This window comes from Notamacropus eugenii, chromosome 1, assembly GCF_028372415.1.
Source record: "Notamacropus eugenii isolate mMacEug1 chromosome 1, mMacEug1.pri_v2, whole genome shotgun sequence".
NCBI lineage: Eukaryota > Metazoa > Chordata > Mammalia > Diprotodontia > Macropodidae > Notamacropus > Notamacropus eugenii.
In genome coordinates this window covers 761,217,619-761,236,072 of record NC_092872.1, presented here as the reverse complement: position 1 = coordinate 761,236,072, position 18,454 = coordinate 761,217,619, and the positions used below count along the sequence as shown (strand labels likewise).

The 18,454-nt window shown below is 50.3% G+C and overlaps 1 protein-coding gene across 1 annotated transcript in view; it reads right to left on the bottom strand.

The window, feature by feature from the left end:
* Positions 1–311: 311 nt before the first annotated feature.
* The window catches only part of KLHL29 (kelch like family member 29), a 183,467-nt gene continuing 165,324 nt past the window's right edge, over positions 312–18,454 (bottom strand). Inside the window, 6 exon segments of the mRNA XM_072650301.1 lie at positions 312–2,068; positions 3,077–3,221; positions 3,620–3,813; positions 9,892–10,072; positions 10,284–10,466; positions 10,770–10,968. Coding sequence (XP_072506402.1) covers positions 1,885–2,068; positions 3,077–3,221; positions 3,620–3,813; positions 9,892–10,072; positions 10,284–10,466; positions 10,770–10,968 — 1,086 coding nt within the window. The 3' untranslated portion in view covers positions 312–1,884.

Here is an 18,454-nt window from a genome sequence, read left to right as displayed (position 1 = left end):
CCTCAGGTCCTTTCTGACTCTACATTCAGGATCCTCTTGGGTTAGGTTACATGCCATTTACATACAGAAGCTTGGCTCTTGGGTTTATTTTGGTTTGTTTTGCTTTTTGTTTCTGGATAAGATATCATAGCCCAAAGGGCTAGGTGGTAAGTATCAGAGGCAGCAGAATTTGTACCCAGGTTCTGAGATTTGCCCACAGATGTGTGTGGCCTGGGGCTGTGTGTAAATGAAGTTGGGGGATGGGAGGGGTTGGGGGCCTGCAATGTTCCTACAGGCCCGATCAACCCAAGAATGCACCAGGGAGCCGTGAGTCTAGGTCTATAAATAGATTTATTACGGTATACCAAGAGCTAACCAATAAACGTAGCTATGTACAATCCTGTACCAGAGAACCCTGTTCAGAGAGCTCACAGAAATGCCAGCTTCACTCCAGTGTGACCGATGAGGAGAGGAAGGGGATTGGACACATCGTCAGTCATCGCCTGCCCTCCATCCGCCAGGTTGCTGGCTGGGCCGCCCTCCAAGGCAGACGCTCAGCCCGCACCCCGTGTAACATGAAGACGCGATGACAGAGGACGGGTGGAGTTTCATTGTGCTTATTACTTTAAAAAAAAAAGAATAAATAATCTCCCACATCACTGCATAACCAGGATCCAGCGGCAGACCCTGCAGATCGGAGGTCCGAGTGGGGCTTCAAGTCCTGGGACCCAGAGCTTGTCCTGTCCATCTCTCCATATCCGACCCATGGGCTGGAAGCCAGGAGGTGGGGGCAGGCCCCCCCCCACCTCTCCGCCCAAGGGTGGGAGGGGGCATTCTGGCCAGCCCATCCCTGGCTGGAGAGGCTGACCTAGAGCTGCCTCTTGGAGCTCACGCTCTGTTGTCACGGACTAGTTAAAAATGTTAAAAGGCCGTCCCCATCATGAGCTCCCATGGGAGCCGCTCAATATATAGCTATCAATATAAAAAATAGTCTCCTGTGCTTTGTAGACAGACGCTCCCTCTGCCCTGCCCTCGGCCTGGTCCCCAGCTAGCGCTCAGCTCCCTCGCCAGGCCAGTCCCAGCCTCCCCAGGGGCACCCCCACAAGGCACAGCTTCCATGGGCTGCTGGGCTAGAAAGGTTCCCAAAAATAAAGACAGGGGTTGGCCCCCCAGAGCAGCCAGGAATCTCTAATCTGGGTGTAGAAAAATTAGTGGGATGGCTGTTGGCTTGCTTCCTCCCACCTCCAAGGATGCAGGGATCAGTCCCCCACCCCCATCCCTTCTACTTACCTCCTCTCCTTTCAGTCCCCCAACGTAACCTTTTGCTCTTGGAAAGGTTAAGAATTCGTATGGGATTGGAGAAAGCAGGCCTGGCTGCCAGACTCCCCTTCAATCAGGGGTGAGGGCTGGGAGATTCATCACCCTCCCCTGATGGCCCTGCCATCCCCTCACCTGGAGCCATCCAGGGCTGCCATCGGCCTCTGCAGCGCCCCACACCCCCCCACCAGGCAGGTGTCTGCACCCAGCCGCTGAGAGCCTGAGATGGTTTGAAAAGCTGAGCTTGGACACGAGGTGAGTGAGGGCATTGGGCCCGGTGGGTGCCCGGGCTCGTGGGAGAGGGACAGAGGCCCCATCCTTCCCACTCATAAGTAAAAAAGAGGGAGTTTCTATTGCACCTGGGCTCATGGGACGCCTCTGAGCATCCCTAGCGTGGAGCACCAGCCGCCCCGGCTCCCTGAAGTCAGGGCGGGGGCGACTGTCGTACATTCGATGTAGAGAATGCTCTAGAGGCCAGCGCAGGGGCTCCCTTCCCACCGTCCTAGCTCCTTTCGTGCTGACGCTCTCCTGCTGTGTGTGGCCCGCCTCCCTAGCCATGTCCGCAGCCCCACACGGGCATCCTGGGCCTCATCCACTCTGGATGTACTTTTTGATCACCACACAGCCATGCCGGAAGACAGGGCAGGGCATGTGGGGAAGGAGGGTCCACGTGTTGGTGGCCGGCTCATAGGCCTCCATGTTGCCCAGGGCTGGCCCCTCACTGCTGACGATGCCGCCAGTGGCGTAGATCTTTCCATCCAGCACAACTGCACTGTGGAGGAGAGTGGAGCAGGAGGTCAAACCCTGGCATTCAGCAGATGTCCCTGCAGCCCCTTCAGGGTCCCATCCACCAGGCATCATCAGGGGAGGGGGAGAGGCCACGGAGGGGGAGAGGCCAGAGGGGGAGTGTCTTGGACCTAGGACTCTGCAGGTCATCTGATCTACGTCCTGCCTTTGACACATAAGGAAACTGAGGAAACCCAGAACATTGAGAGAGGAGAGGGAGAAGATCTCTGCCCATCCCACTACACCCACACCCACACCCATCGCCAGCTACAATGAAACAGAATCTCTCCCACAAAAGCCCTATGGGAACCCTGACTCCTCTGACACGAGAGGAAGAAAGGGAGATGCCAGTCCAGTCTAGACTCCATTAGGCTCTGTGCAGAAACAGGTTGTATATGCGTGCACACATGGTGTAATGTATGTGCAATGTCACTGTGCGCATCTGTATGCATGCATGTGAGTGCATGTCTGGACAGGGTGTGTTGCATGTTTGTGTGCACATGTATGTGTGCATGTGCATCTGTGCATGTGCACACATGTTTGTGCATAGGTGTATGTTGATATGTGTGCTCATGCGTATGTGTAAGTCCATGTGTTTGCACCTATGCATGAGTGCCTTTGTGTTTGTGCATGAGTGTCTGTGTGCACCCGTCAGTGTGCATGTTTGTCCACACACATATATGCACATATGCATGCATGTTTGTGCAATGTGTGCATGCGTAAGTGTGCACATTTGCACAATGTATATGTATGCATGTGTTTGTGCATGTGTGACTGCACATGTGCTTGTGCACATGAGCATGTATATATGCAAGCTTGTGCACATGCATGTGTGCATGCATGTGTCTGTGCACACATGTGGTCAAGTGTGTTTGTGTGTCCTTGCATGGAGCAGCACATGTCCCAGCTGCACTGCCTGGAGTCAGATTTCTGCCTTTCAGGCCAGAAGGGCATCTAGGCTGACTCCTGTGCCCTGGCCCAGCATCTGGCTCACCTGCAGAATTGCCGGGAGTGGTTCATGTTGGGCCCTGCCTTGATGTTACCCTTGTCTGGGTCGTAGATGGTGGTGGCCCGGGCATAGGCACCCCCCAGGATGAAGATGAAGCCATTGAGGGTGACAGCTGGGGCATACTTGTTATCTGTGTTGGGGGAGAAGAGCAAAACCAGAGTCAGGGCTGAGAGGGAAGGCCCTGGACCCCATCCAAGATGGGATTCTGAGCTCCTATCTTGGGCTCTGCTTCTGCCCCAGGCCCCATATCTGACTACAGCTTCATAGAACCTAGGACTATCCCAGCTAGAGGGTCCTCAGTGATGGTCTAGTCCAAACCTCTGACTTTACAGATCAGGAAACTGAGGCCTAAAGGAAGCTCTGGCACCAGAAGCAAGACCAGTGTCCAGGCTCCCATCTGCCATGTCAGTCCCTGTGTTGGGTGGGGGGAGCCTTTAATCAGCATATGTCCCAGTTGAAGTGGGGTGTCTTGGAGATAATGCCCCTCACTGTCTCCCACATCCCATAACCTGTCTGACCATTGCTCACCAATCATCGGGGACTCAATGAAACTCCATGTGTTGGTCTGTGGGATGTAGGACTGTAGCACCCCAGCAGCTCGGCCGGCCTCATTTACCCCTCCAAACACATAGATCTTGCCCCCACACACGGTAGCTGCAGCTGAGTGCACAGCCTTGGGGAGTGGGGCTACCGTCTCCCACTGGTTGGTGATAGTGTCATACCTGTGGGCAGAAGATGGGGCCCCGATCACACCCAGGCCACTGTTGGGGATGCTCAGAGAGCCAGGGCACCAGCCAACGGGTCCTTGTACTTCCCCCCCGCCCAATCTCCTCCCCTGCCTGGGGCACTCCATGGGGGAGCTCACACACTTTTCCTTCTGTGTAGGAAGGTCCCCTCCCCATCCCCCTCCTCCGCTTTGCTCCCACAGTGTTCTTATCCTCACCTACATCCTCCTTTCCCTCATGTCTCAGGCCTGAATTTCTTCTGTTCTTTAGAGGTCCAGCTTGGGCTAAGGATAAGAAGGGATGTAGCACCTGCTCCAACAAGCTCTCCCACCAAAACCAAGGATGCTTATCCACATACGTGGGCCCTTCCAAAGACCTCTGCATAAGTGATTTCTGTATAATGTGAATTTGCCTGCAGATGTGGGGACGCAGGTTGGGAGGGGGCTGGCGCAGCATTCAAGGACATGTAAAGGCTGGGGAGAGAGAACTGAGACTGGAGGAAGAACATGCAGGATCTGGGGCCAGACACAGACACAGACAGATGAGGACGGTGCCACGCAGCAGCCGGCTGGACATGCAGAGAGGGGCAAAAGCTTCCTCTCTTGTGCCAAGGCCCCCATCCAGGAGTGGTGGTGGCGACAGTCCCTCTGCCTGTCTTGCTTTTTACTTGGAGGGTTTTTAAGGATTTTGGGGGTATGAGAGACCATGGAGTACTAGACCAAGGAGCAGGAGCAGAGAGCCCGAACTTGTACAGCAAAGTTAACAGAGGTGGGGGTTTTTTGGAATGCAGGTTCCTTTCAGAATTCTTTAAGTAAAGCTGGATTTGTGGAATAGAAATTTACACAAAGTGAGAACTGTCTATATTGCATCTTGAAGGGGACAGTTTCCATTTCACTGTCTTTCTCAGTTTGACTGTGGTTCTGCAAAGCCTGTGGCTATCTGTGATACCCGGAGAGATCCAGAAGTGGGAACTAAGGGAATTTATGTCCCGAGAAGTCATACACTTTTTCCTTATCTTGTGAAGAAACATTAGGAGAACTCTCAGGGAAACATTTTCATTAGTATCCTGAAAGGAAGAAACTTGAGGCTGCATTTCCAGAGCTGAGGAGCAGTTAGCCATTGTGGTGCCCAACGAAGGGCTCTTGGGCTCTGATCTTTCTCCCATTAGAGAGATTGTAAATAGTTCCATTTTCATCTCCTCTTGATTACATTGCTAATAAATAGGATACAGTTACTTTGAGTTTAAGTTTAGAGACACATGTACATAAAATATAATGTTTATAATACGTATAATATACATAATATTTTATATATATATGGAGAGAGACATGACAAAACTCATGGGAAAAGAAATTTCCATTTTATTAAATGACATTTAGTAAGCTAGAGTAATTAATCAAACTATTAATTGAGAGGTTGAACTTTTAGTAATTGGTATGGATATATCAGAACAAATCCCTTCACTTCTTAGAGCCTGGCATGAACATTAATAATGAAAATGAACCAGTAGCAGGTAGAGTGATCACCCCAAACAGGCCATGTAGAAAGGGCTGGACACCAACCCTCCTGCTATCGGGATTTTTTGAAAGCAATATTGGGAGAAAGAGGAGGATGAAGGGAGGGCCAACACTGCTGGGGAGGGAAGGGGTCTATGAAAAGGGGAAGTTGCTCGAGACCCTTCTTTGGGTTAAAAAAGAAAGGAGAGGGATAATGGGGAGTTGGACCCAAGAGAAGTACGGAACTAGTACAAGGGACCACAGATGGAAAAAAGAATTCCATCTTTATCTTCACGGACCTCTACATGAAATTTAATATTTCCTCCAATTATGAACTTTTCAAATTCTGTGAAGCAGTTCTGAGGCTTCCCTGAAGCACCCAAAGGTTCTCGGCCCACTGAGAAGTTGAGACAGCATCCACCGCCAGATCTGTTTGCTTATTAGTCATTAATGAAGAGGGGGTCTCTAGGGGAGTACCCCAGGAGTTAGGCCCCCAGGAAATGTTTGGGAAGCTTCCAGGGATGCAGGAGTTTGGTCAGATTCCTCTTCCCAGCTGGAGAAAGGCAGGGGAGGGGTGGAGGGTGGGAAGGCCAGTCAGGACAGGCAGGGCTGCCCAGGGCAGGACGGGAGAATGAAGGGCAGGTGCTAACCTCCACATGAGTCCTCAAGCCTTTCTTAAGCACCTACTATGTGCCTGGTGTGCAGCAAGTGGCTGCTCCCAGCCACCCCAGAGTTGGAAGGGAGAGATATAGAGGGGTGAGGCAGAGCTGGAAGGTGAGCCAAGTGAAGCGGACTGGGCCGGCCGAGCCACCTCTCTGCTCGGGTGGCTCATTTCTAATCATCGAATGATGCTTAGTATTTGCCACTGAGTGTAAGTTTTCAAAATGAGTAATCAACATTTTAAAAGATTAAAAACAGCCAACAAGAGCTAGGACAGGATGACAGATCCAGTCTGCTTTCCTCCCACGCAGAGAATATTCTTTTCTCCATGTGTTTATTATTGGATGACAAATGGCCTTGAAGTCGGGCTTGATCAGAAAGCCGATGTTCCTGAGGGCTGTTTTGTTCAGACTAACAGCCATGTGGGAGGGGAGGGCCTGGAGACATGGCCGACTGCAGCGCATGTCACAGATGCTGTGCACCACTGATCATCCTTGGGCTGGTGGGTGAGCACCAAGGCAGCCAGGAATGCCCCCTCAGTGCCCTGCCTGGCACAGGGCTCCCAAAGCCCTGCTAGGATCAGGCTAGGCTTAGATGAAGAGCCCGTCTCCCTCAGGAGCCGAGCCCTAAGTGTATGAGCACAGACCACCCTCTGCTGGAACTGAGCTTCATTTGGCCCACAGACAGACCCCACATCAAGCACCTTCTCTGGTGATCTGCAGTGCACTGCAGGGCATGGTGGGGGAGGAGGAAAGAGCCCCATCCCCCATCTGCAGGCCTCTTGTAGCAACCCTACCCAAGCTAAGAGGGATGCTCAGAACTTGGCAGAGGGTGCCTACAGCCCAACCAAGTCTTTGTTCTGTATGTTGAGAAATCGAGGATTCACTTTTTTTCCCACTTCTCTCTCCAGCGACTCTGCTGCCTTGGCTGACCTTGGGCTTAACAGATTGTCCTGGACATGACTTTCTCTTGTATGATGTGATGGACACAGTGCTGGATGTGAAAGCAAAGAGCCTTCTCAATCTTGGATTTTGGGGCTCTGTGGGACTTCCCTGGGGCCACCTTCTCTTTTCCCACTTGTGCAATGATACAGAGCGTTGTACTAATGGACCCCCAGGGTTGCTTCCGGCTTTAATCTGATGCTCTTTTGTCGCACAGGACCACCAGTAAGTGTCTGCAGAGACATGATCACTTCTCTCTAAAGCCCCTTTTCATATTTCAGCTCATGGCAACTCCGTGGTGATGACCCTTCTCAAAGGCACCTTCCTGGTGAGAGCTCCAGAAGAAGAGACAGAACCATGCAGGACAAGACCACCAGGCTGGGATAGGGACTCTGGGGTCCCTCTAGCTGTGTGGCTCTGGATAAATTACGTCCCATCCTGAATCTTCATCTCTTCTCTTTTTGTTTTTTTGGAGAGACTCACCACTGTGGAATCACATGGTCCTCCTCTGTTCATTGCTTCTGTGTGCAGGCCACCCATTCTCTCCATTCTTTCAACTGTTCTGGAACCTGCTGCTGCAATCCCATGCTTCTTTGGGAAACCACAGGGCTCTTTGTTTGGCCAGTTGGATTTCCATTGTCTTCCAATATTTATTTGAAATCTTTTAGATGTTTGTTACTTTTGCTTTTGTATTTACTCTTTTCCCCACTGATTTATTTGCTTGTGTTCTAGATTTTCTTTCTCTTGAAGTCTTTGTGGCTTTAGCTGGGTGCCAGTCCCTGACCCTCAGGTCTGGGGCAGTCCCACATCCTGGCCTTCTGCTGGCCTCCTGCATAAGCATGCATTTCCTCCATTCTTTTGTTGTCTGTCTGGCTTGAGTCAGTGTTTGCTTCTTTTTGCCAGCCTCGGGGAAGGTAGAGTGTGTCTTGTGGGCAGAATTTCTTCCACCTTGGGGTGCCCTCACCTAGCTACTCTTGCAGGCTGAGCACAGCCACCCCAGGCAGAATGTGGTCATCCCTTCCTGTAGCACATGACTGGGCAGAGTTGAGGTCTGCTTCTGTTGCAACAAAGTACCATTGGGCAGGAAGGTTGGGGTGGTATGGGCATCAGGAGGGAAATTCCTGAGCAGGTGCTAGGTCATGCCCTGCTTGAGTGTAGAGGCTAGTGGGGGAAGGGTGCTGGGATACCAGGGATTAGCCTTCATTACTGTTGGACCACAATGGAGCTACTCTCCTGAGCAATTTCTCTGTTTTGGAGTTAGTGGCTAGGCTGCCATCTTGTTGACTGCATGACCTGGAACCTTTGGATTGCTTTCTAAAGTGCACAAGAGAACCATCACCTGAGAGCCTCCCCTTCTTCATCCCTGCCCTGCTCCCCACACACCTCTCAGGAGTGTAACCAGGAATTCCAGCCTGGTCTGATCCCTCTTAGGAACCCTGAGTCTGGGATCCCTGTGTTTGCTGAAGGATCCAAAGGCCACAAACTTCTGGGAAGGGCATGAGGCCTGAGAGGGCTGTTTCTCCAAGCCTGGAGGTTTTCCACTGGAGGACTATCTTGCCAGTTCAGTTCAGTTGTTTTTCACTTGTGTCTGACTCTTTGGGGTTTTCTTGGCAGAGATACTGGAGTGCTTTGCCATTCTTTCTCCAGCTCATTTTACAGAGGAGAAAACTGAGGCAAAGAGGGTGACGTGATTTAGTGTCTGAGGCTGGATTTGAACTCCTGAAGATGAGTCTTCCTGACTCCAGGACTGGTGCTCTGTGCATCATGGTGCCACCTAGCGGGCAGGAGCTTGATTTAGTTCTTCTGAGTCCCTGGATTGTACCAGGCTCATTCCAGGCTCCAGGGGACGGTCCTTATGCCCACAGCGCGCTGACCAAAAAGAGTTTTCTTCTAGGTTGAAGTTGTATGGCCCCCATTTGAGAGACGGGGAATGGAGATTTGCCAATGGTCACACAGTAAATGTCAGAGGCAGAATTCAAGTCTAAGGGTCTCGATGCCATACCCTCCCTTTTCCTGCCAGTCTGAAGGCAGGTGGGGCAGTGAAGCCAAGTTACATATGGGAGGGAGTGTGATGGATAGGGCTAGGACTGAGCCGACCAGAGCCCTAGGAAACAGATGGGGAGGGAGTATGTCATGATGACCAGGGGAGTCTGGGAAGGCTTCCTGTGGGAATTGGCACTCTGGGCTTTGACGGAAAGAAAGGTGGACCCTTCAGGGTTGGGTGGGGCAGAGAGAGCCAGAACCTGGTGGACCTGTAGTGTGTGTGTGTGTGTGTGTGTGTGTGTGTGTGTGTGTGTGTGATGGGGGGAGGGCTTATAACACTGGCCCCACATGTCTGTAGACATTGAAGACTCTGGAGCCAAGGAAAGCTATGGAACAGGGCCTGGACGCAGGGAGAGCAGTGAGGAGGGGCCTCTGAAAGGCCTGTGGGGGCCCCAGGCTGGGACAAGGGCTTCCTCACCTCTGTGTGCTGGGTTCCTGTGAGGGTTTAGCTCTAGTTCACTTCTCCCCACCCGAAATTGCTCTGAAGAACTTTGGAATTGATTGTGTGACATGGGAGACACTGGCACAGGACTGCTCAGCATGGCGTGCCCACATCAGAAGGGGTGCTGTGCTCTCTGAGCAAAGCAGAACTGAAACAGCTCAAAGGAAAGGCAGGATGTGAAAATTTAAAGTATCCACCTCAAATGTTCACTGGGACTGTTTGTGCCCAACCTGAGGCAGAGCATTCTGAGCTGGTAATTGTAACTTGACTCTAGATAGTGATGTCATTCTGGTCCTCTTTGAGAATGAAGGACAATAACCAACCAACCAACCAAGCAACCAACCAACTGCTGGCCACTGGATGCCAGCTGTGGTAATGGACTGGGTGTGGTCCAGGTTACTTTTCTAGGCACTGAGTGCTAAGCACACTCCTAAGAAGGCCTGCTTTGGGGGTGGGGCTGGGCTGGGCCCCCTCCCCCAGAATGTCCCCTTACCTTTCCACATGGTCCACATTGCCAGCCACACCAAGGCCTCCTAAGGTGTAAATCTTGCCATCATATACCAGGCTGTTGTGCCGGCATCGGGGGACTGTCATCCTGGAGACCAGGTTCCAGTTGTCAAGCAGGGACATGTAACACCAAACGTCGGCCAGAGTTACTCCTGACTCCATCCCACCTAGAGTTGGCAGCAGAAGTCAGAGAGAAGCCTGTGGTGACCAGGGGGGCAAGGAGAACAGCCCTTCCTCTGATCTTGCCCCCTACCGTGTGCTCTTAGACCAGGAGCAGCCATCTCCCAATATCCCTCCCCCTGCCCTGATATGTACCCCCACCCTGAGGATTCAGATCAGCAGCTGCTGTCCCTGGCTCCTTCAGCCTTGGGGCCTCACCAGAGAGGTAGACGTTGTCCCCAGCACTGACGACGCTGAAGAACTCTCGATCATAGAAGGGGAGGGCTGCCAAGGGGTACCACTTGTTGTTCTGTGGGTTCCAGCAGGTTACAGCAGCCAGTGACCGTTGGCTCATCCCTACCATCTGACGGCCCCCGACTAGGACGATGACCTCAGCCACACCTGCAGGGACATGGTGTCCCAGGGAGCCCATCAGGATACTCCCTGTAATCCAGGATGACACTCACTCTCCCTGGTGCCCCAAATGCCATTAGAAAGTGTGTGTGTGTGTGTGTGTGTGTGTGTGTGTGCATGTGTGTGTATGTATGCATGTATGAGTGAGAGAGAGAAAGACAGAGAGATCCAGCTAGCCAGAGCCTGGTGTGCGTGGGTATGTGAGCAGCTGACTGATCTGTCCAGCCAGAGTCTGCAAGGCTCAGTCCTCAGAACCCAGTCCCCCTGCCCAGCCCACTTTCTGGGCCATACCCGCTGAGAGCCGGGGCCTCGTACGGGGTGTCTGCATCTCTTGGCGGGCATGTGGCAGCATGTGGTAGCGCTTGGCCTCATTGACCAGGTCCCTGCAGGCCTCGGACGACTTGATCAGCTCCTCGTTGTCCACCACGTTGAGCAAGTAGCTGGGGTGGATGAAAGGCAGGCGCACCACAGCCAGCAGCTCCGCGGCATGCTAGGGAGAGAGGCAGCCCGCTGGTCCTTGCCCCCAGAAGGCAAAGAAGCCAGGGAGGGAGGAGGGAATGCTGTCTGAGGGAGGCAGCGTGGCCAAACTTTGCTGTATTGTTTGACCCTTTTCCTGCACGGCTGAGAGACTGGATGATTTATTTAACGCTTACCTCACAACTTAGGCTATGCGAACCAGACGCCTTTCAGTTTCCTCCAGCTACCTACATGTCTCGTCCAAAAACTGCCCCCTGCTGGTCAATAGGCTGTTCTTTCCTTGGTCCTCTGAATCCTAAGTGACGCCCACCTTCCACAGACTCTGGGGAAGCAGCCACACTGGATCGGCTCTCCACTCTGCCAGACTTTACAAACTTTCTACATGATTTCATTCTGACTTTGGTCTCTGCTGCCATATGGTGTCAGAAGTGGGATCTCTGAGGATTGACCCAAGGAGTGAGACTGACTCTGCAGCTCGACAGCCAGGTGATTAACCTGAGGATTCAAGTGGAATGCACTCTTTGTCTCTTTGTTTGAATTCTATATAATGGAGGGGGCTATGTGACACCTTGATGCAGGGAATTTCTTGGGGTAGGCACCCTTACTGATCAGGAGTCTTCTTGGATTGATCAACCAGGGACTCTAGGAGCAGAGTTTGATCTGTATCCTTCAGCTGGTAGACCTCTGACAGATCTCTCTGTATCCATCTGTTACCTTTGTTTTCTCTTCCTGTATTTCCCTTCACCCTTTTGTGACTATTAAAAATAAGCGAGATACCTGTGTCTGTGACTTTGTACTGGCAGCAGTTGCCTAGGCATCGTGGTGGGTATGGAACTGTGATTTATTGATGCTGGGAAAGGAACCCTGGATAACATACTACCCTGGATAATCCAAACCTGCTCTGGAATCAACACACTTGGCCCTGTGAGTTCTATAAGCAACCAGATTGAAGATAATGGATGATCACTCACACACATTCAAGAGCGTGTGTCAAATGCTTCCTGGTCACTTGACAAAAGTGAAGAAACCCTGTTCTCAGAGGGATGTTACGTGGCCATGAGCCCAGCCCTGATGAGCCAGTGCAGAGAGCAGTCTACTCACTGTGGAGTGTGAGAAGCCTTTGTACTGGAGAGCTGGGGTGGGGAGAGGGAGAAGAGATGTTAAAAAGATACTAGTTCATGAGAACCTCATCTCTTCTCTTTGGCTGACTTGTCCTTGCCTGGTGCTGCGGTACTGGTGAGAGAAGGGAGATGATGCTATAAGGGGAGAGCCCTTAGGCCCTCCCCACTTGAGGCTGACAAGGAGCCAATCCATAAAAATGGTCTTTGATTTCTGTCTTGGTGTTTGTTTTTTGGTTTTAGGGGAAAGGGACTGAAGATGACTGTGACCACATGAGCTCTGAGGTGCCTGGAGAACAAACCACCAGGAGGTCTGGGAGTGCAGTAAATCCAGCTTGGAGGTCCCAGAAATAAGGGGGAACTCTTTGGGCCCCAGACTATGAGCGGCCAAGATGAGGCTCGTCCAGCAGTTAGGCTGCATTTGTCTGGGAACTTTAGTCTGAGCCCTGTTCCCTATAGACTATGGTGGAGAAATAGAGAATGGAATCCCAACGTGTTTAGGGGAGATGTTTGTACTTCTTGCCACCTTTTCGAAGTAAACATCTCTTTGTAGAAGCTAATTGATGCTAATTGGATAAACAGAACTGGGGTGTTGTGAGAGGAATACATCAGACTGAGAGCTCAAGACAAAGGTATCAGAGAAAAGACACTCCAAACCCTCAGAAACCTGAGGGGAGATGTGTGGGCCACAAAGTAATTGCTACAACTGCATGGGGAGACAACAGGATTATGTATAAATAGATATAAAATAGGTATAAAGTGAATACAATGTTATTTAGAGAGAAGGCATCAGCGTCTGGATGGGGTCTAGAAAACCTTCATGGAGAAGGTGGTGCCTAAGGAGAACTTTGAAGGAAACTCTGAGAAGCAGAAGTAAGGAGAAAGGGTATTCCAGGCATGTGGAACAGCCTCAGCAAAAGCCTAGCTGGGATATGGAATGACAAGAAGGTAGTGTGGCCAGAGCACAGACAAATGAAAGAGTAACATCTGGGAAGGCAAGAAGGGGCCAGCTTCTGAGGGTGTTAAATGCCAGAGGCATCTCCAACTGGAGGTCCAACGGTCCTCTTAAAGGCACTGCCAGTGCCCAAAACTGAACTCATGATCTTTCCCTCAAACTCCTTACTCCCACCCACCTCCCACCTTCCCTATGACTATAGAGGCCACGACCCTCCTCCCAGTCCCCCACGCTCACACCCTAGGAGTCATCCTGGGCTTCTCACTATCTCTCACTCCCCACATCCAATGTGGTGCCAAGGCCAGCCTGTCAGTCTCATTTCTGGTATATCTCTGGTCAATGTCACCTCTGTAGCATCCCTTGTAGATTTCACCTCTCAGTATCTCTGGTCCATTTCACCTCTGCTGCATCTCTGGTCAATGTCACCTCTGTAGCATCCCTCGTAGATTTCACCTCTCAGCATCTCTGGTCCATTTCACCTCTGCTGCATCTCTGGTCAATGTCACTTCTGTAGCATCCCTCGTAGATTTCACCTCTCAGTATCTCTGGTCCATTTCACCTCTGCTGCATCTCTGGTCAACGTCACCTCTGCAACGCCCTCTCCTCTCCTTTGACCCTGCCCCCACCCTGGCGCAGACCCTCATCACTTCATGCTTGGGCTACTGCAGTAGCTGCTGAGGGTTGGGTCTGCCTTCCTCTAGCTTCTCCCCTGCTCCAATCCATCCTCCATTCAGTCATCAAAGTGATTTTCTTAAAGTGCAGGTCTGACTATGTCACCCCCTACCCAAAAAACTCCAATGGTTCCCTATCACCTCTGGGAGCAAATATGAAATGTTTTATTTGGCATTCAAAGCCTAGACCCCTCTTGCCTCTCTAGTCTTCTCACCCCTCACTTCCCACCCCCTTACTCTTTTATGCAGTGATCCAGTTGGCTCCTGACTATTCCAGGAACAAGACCCTCCATCTTTTGACTCCATGCCTTTGTCTCTCATGCCTGGAATGCCTACTTTCCTCAACTCTACCCTTTGGTTTTCCAGGCTCCCTTTGAATCTCAGCTTTTATAAGAGACCTTTGCCAGCTCTCCCATCCCCTGCTTCCACTAGTGCTTTCTCTCTGAACTTCACCTTCATTACTCTCTGTCTTGCACATACAAAGTTATCTGCATGTTGTTTTATGAGCTTCTTGAGAGCAGGGACTGCTTTTGGCCTTAATATCCCCTGCCATGGTACAGGGCTCAGCACATAGTAGGTGCTTAACAAATGCATGATGTTGATGATGATAATGATGCCAGCTTTGGCTTGGCTTTTGTAGCCACCTGTGGAAACTGGACGATCACTAGGTAAGTGGCAGGTGCCGGTCCATAGCAGGTTTAGCTCACAGCCTCACCAGGGATCTATTCTAATGATGTGGATGAAGAGAAAGGACTCAGCAGGGATAGGGTGGCCCTCCAGTTGAGTAGCCATCTGCTACTATGTAGGACCCCCTTCTCCACAGCCCTTGACTGTGGCTGCCCACACAGTTCACCCATCACAGATGCATCTGAGACTCTTTCACTGAACAGGTAGGGGCCCCTTCACAGTGCCAGAGCTTGTGGACAAATGAGGCAAAAAATTGGGGCCATCGATCTTCATGAGATCACAGACAGAGCTGGAAGGACTGTAAATGTCATTGGGTCCTGACCCCTCATTTCACAGATGAGGAAGCTGAGTAAGTGGCTCAGGTAGCGAGCACTGCGTCCAAACTTGGAACCCTGGCTCTGTCTTCAGAACCAGAGCTCTTTTCACAGCTGTTTTCCTCGTGGAAGATGATGAGGCCCAGAACCTTGTCAGGGGAGGTCACATATTGTGCAGAGTCGGGCAATGTTCCCCAAAGAACATGTCTGGCATGCATAAAGGGCTTTGTGGACCCTGAGCTGCTCTTAGCGATGATTACTCATGATAATCGCCATCAGGAAGAACACAGTCAGGAAGCCCTATGGCTGGAGCAGCCTCCATGGATTCCTGACGAAGACCTCCAGGGTGGCACAGGACAGAGTTGGCATGGGGAGGGAGCCTCCAGATCTCTAATCTAAGTCTTTCTGTCTCTATCTCTGTCTCATGCTCTTTGAAGCAAAACACTAGACACATTCCTGTCTTGTTTTTTCGACCATTTTATCTTTCAGAAGGGGAAAGAAGCAGAGACAGGCCACTAGTGAAGGAGGAAAGGGCCACTCCTTCTTGATGACAGTAAGAGAGGAAGGAAAGGCAGACAGACACCTGCCCTAGGCTTGGAAGACCTGATTCCCGGCAGTTTAGGAAGAGGTAGGAACTCAGGCTCAGACTATGGCGCTGGCTCCAGAGAGACAACATGATCACAACTGAATCCAAGGGAAGGGGTCTACAAAGTCCAAAGGAAATACACAGGGAACTAGTCAGAAACCTCATCATTTACATGGCCGTATTCATGAGATGGAAACAAGGGCAGTCTGGGAAGAATCCTGCCAGGATTAGCAAGGCTCAGAATGGGCCATCTGGGGAGGAGGCTGTGGACAATGTGAGGGTCACTGCTCATGGTGCATGGAGGGGAAGGGAGAAAGCACAATGACTCAGTTGCTGTTTTGCTTCCTTTTTCTTTAGCAGACCCACACTTTTAAGACTAGGAAGGAGAGAACAAGAAGGCCCAATGGAAAATCAGAATGTTGTTTTCCCTTCATGCTCAAAGAATGCCATGATAATGTTGGGGTCAATGGACAGTGTGTCTGACTATGTCTGACCAGATCAATACGAGTTCAAACGGCTCTACCACAGGTCAGGCACATAGTCCATATGGACATTTGGGGCAGATTCTCTAAATTTGTGCATCTCATGTTTCTTTTGAGCTACTGAAATTCTGCTTCACTCAGAGAGTACTTTCTTAGATGAGAGTGTGCCATGATGAACGGTCCTGTGCCAGCATCTCCCATTTTATGCAATCGACTCCAAAGTTCTTCAGAGAGACCTTGAGAGTGTCCTTGTATTGTTTCTTCTGACCACCATGTGATGGCTTGCCCTGTGTGAGGTCTCTGTCAAATAGTCTTTTAGGCATTTGATATTTGAACAACATGGTCAGCCACTGGAGGTACAGTTTCTGCAGTAGAGGTTGAATGCTTGGCAGTTTAGCTAGAGAAAGGATGGCACTAAGGTATAGATGCTGACTGGTCGAGAATTCATTTTCTTGGTGTTAGGTCAAAATTAGCACAAGCGGTAGAAAGTCCATTCATACTCTGTTACATCTCAGTCTCAGAGGCTGCATTTGAATGCACGGTTATCTGAAAACAAAAAGCTGAGCTCTAACTCTCCCTCCACTTTAGTCTTGGCTTGTAGCTTTTTCAAGTTAAATGATTTACCATCATTGTGACAGCTGAACTTGATACCTTTTTTGTTCGTGCTGAAGGCATCTGACAATGTTATTGAAAATATCATGTTAAAAAGCATAGGAGCATACACGCAGCCCTGCTCCACTGCATTGGTTACTGCGAAAGTGCCAGAGCATTGTCCATTACCCAGAACCCGGGCAAGCATGCTGTCATGAAACTGGTGTACAATGCTAATGAATTTCTCTGGGCAACCAAAATGTGCCATGATTCTTCATAAGCCCTCATGGCTGGCAGTGTCAAAGGTCTTGGTGATATCTACAAAGGTTGCGTACAGACCTCTGCTCTGCTCCTGCCATTTCTCCTGGGATTGTTGGACAGCAAACACAATATCGACTGTTCCTCAGCCCTTTCTAAAGCCACACTGGCTCTTAGGTAGATGACCATTTTCCAGGTGAAGCATCAATGCCCAAGAGTCTTGCCAGCAATGACTGAAAGATCCCCATGATTGTCACAGGATAATCTAATTCCTTTACCTTTATAGATGTGGACAATGGAGGCGTCTTTGAACTCCTGGGTGGGTGGGTAGGAGTAACCTTCTCTTGCCACATAACCTGGAAGATCTTGGTCAGCTTTTGTATGAGCAATGGACCTCTCAGTTGGAATAGAATCGATACTAGGTGCTTTGCCACATGAAAGGAGCCTGATGGCATTCAAGACCTTTGGTTGGAACTTCAGCTAGGGAGGGATTGACTTAAACATGAGGTAAACGGTCAATGGTCTCAGCATTGATTGATGATGGTCTGTCAAGAACACATGGAAGTCTTCAGCACACCTCTTTAGGATCATGGCCTTATCACTAATCAATGTGGCTCCAGCAGCACTGGGTAGTTGAGATGCACCATATGTCTTTGGCCCATAAATAGTCTTCAGGGCATCATAACAGTGCTTTGGATTGTTACTATCAGCATAAAACTGAATTTCATCTGCTTTCTTATTGAGCCAGAAATCCTGCATCTCTCTAAGCTTTGCTTGCACTTTACTTTTGATGGAGTTAAATGCTGCCTTTTTAGAGATAGATGAACTGTCCTGCTGGTAAAGATAAACCCTATGGAGTTCTCATTTTTCATTTAGCAGTTTCTTAATTTCCCCATCATTTTCATCAAACCAGTCTTGGTGTTTGCGAGTGTTCTGATGCGGCTGAACAAATGCAGTGCTGTACACCAACTCTCTGAAAGCTGCCCCCTCCTCTTCTGCTCCACTGTTGCCAACCATGTGTTGGCTCAGCTTTCCCTCCAAGTCAGCAATGAACCATACAGGTCAGAGAATTGAAATACCAGAATGAGAGAGCCTCTACCTTCTCTCAAGAAGTCCAAGCCAGCAGGCCCAAGAAAACTGGATCCTAGGATTGGTGGACGTGCCAGATGACCCACTGTCAATGACATTAGGAAGATGGTGGAGAACAGACTTGGAGAAGGGCAAATGTTGCCTTGATCTTTTACAAAAGAAGGTAGGGAAAGAGAGTGAATATTTCCAAGCCAAGGGCGGGTACCCTGACCTCATCACAATCATGATGATAGTTAGCTTTTGTGTAGTGCCTACTCTGTGCCAGGCACTTGCCATACTAAGCACTCATTTGATCCTCACAATAACCCTAGGCTATTATCATCCTCTTTTTACAGGTAAGGGAACTGAAGTCAAATGACTTGACCAAGGCCACACAGCTAGTAGGTGTCTGAGGCTAGATTTGAACTCAGGTGTTTCTGACTCCAGGCCTGGCACTCAATGCACTATGGTACCACTAGCTGCCTAAAACTTCAGGCAAAATTCTTAAATGGAGGATGCCATGTCTCATGCTATGGACAAGTTGGAGAGATGTTGACTAGACAATAGAGTAGTTAGATTCTGTTTGGAAAGCAAAGATGGTCAGCAGAGTCAGGGTGCTAGGACCCAGTGCAGTTGTGGGGTGATGGTGATAAAGTCTTCCTGTGGCTCACTCCCTCTCCTTCCCAAATCTCGGTGGCTCAGAAACAAAGGTTGCCCCTTTGCCTTCTTATTATCTCATTTGACCCTCATAGCAATCCTTGAAGGTTGG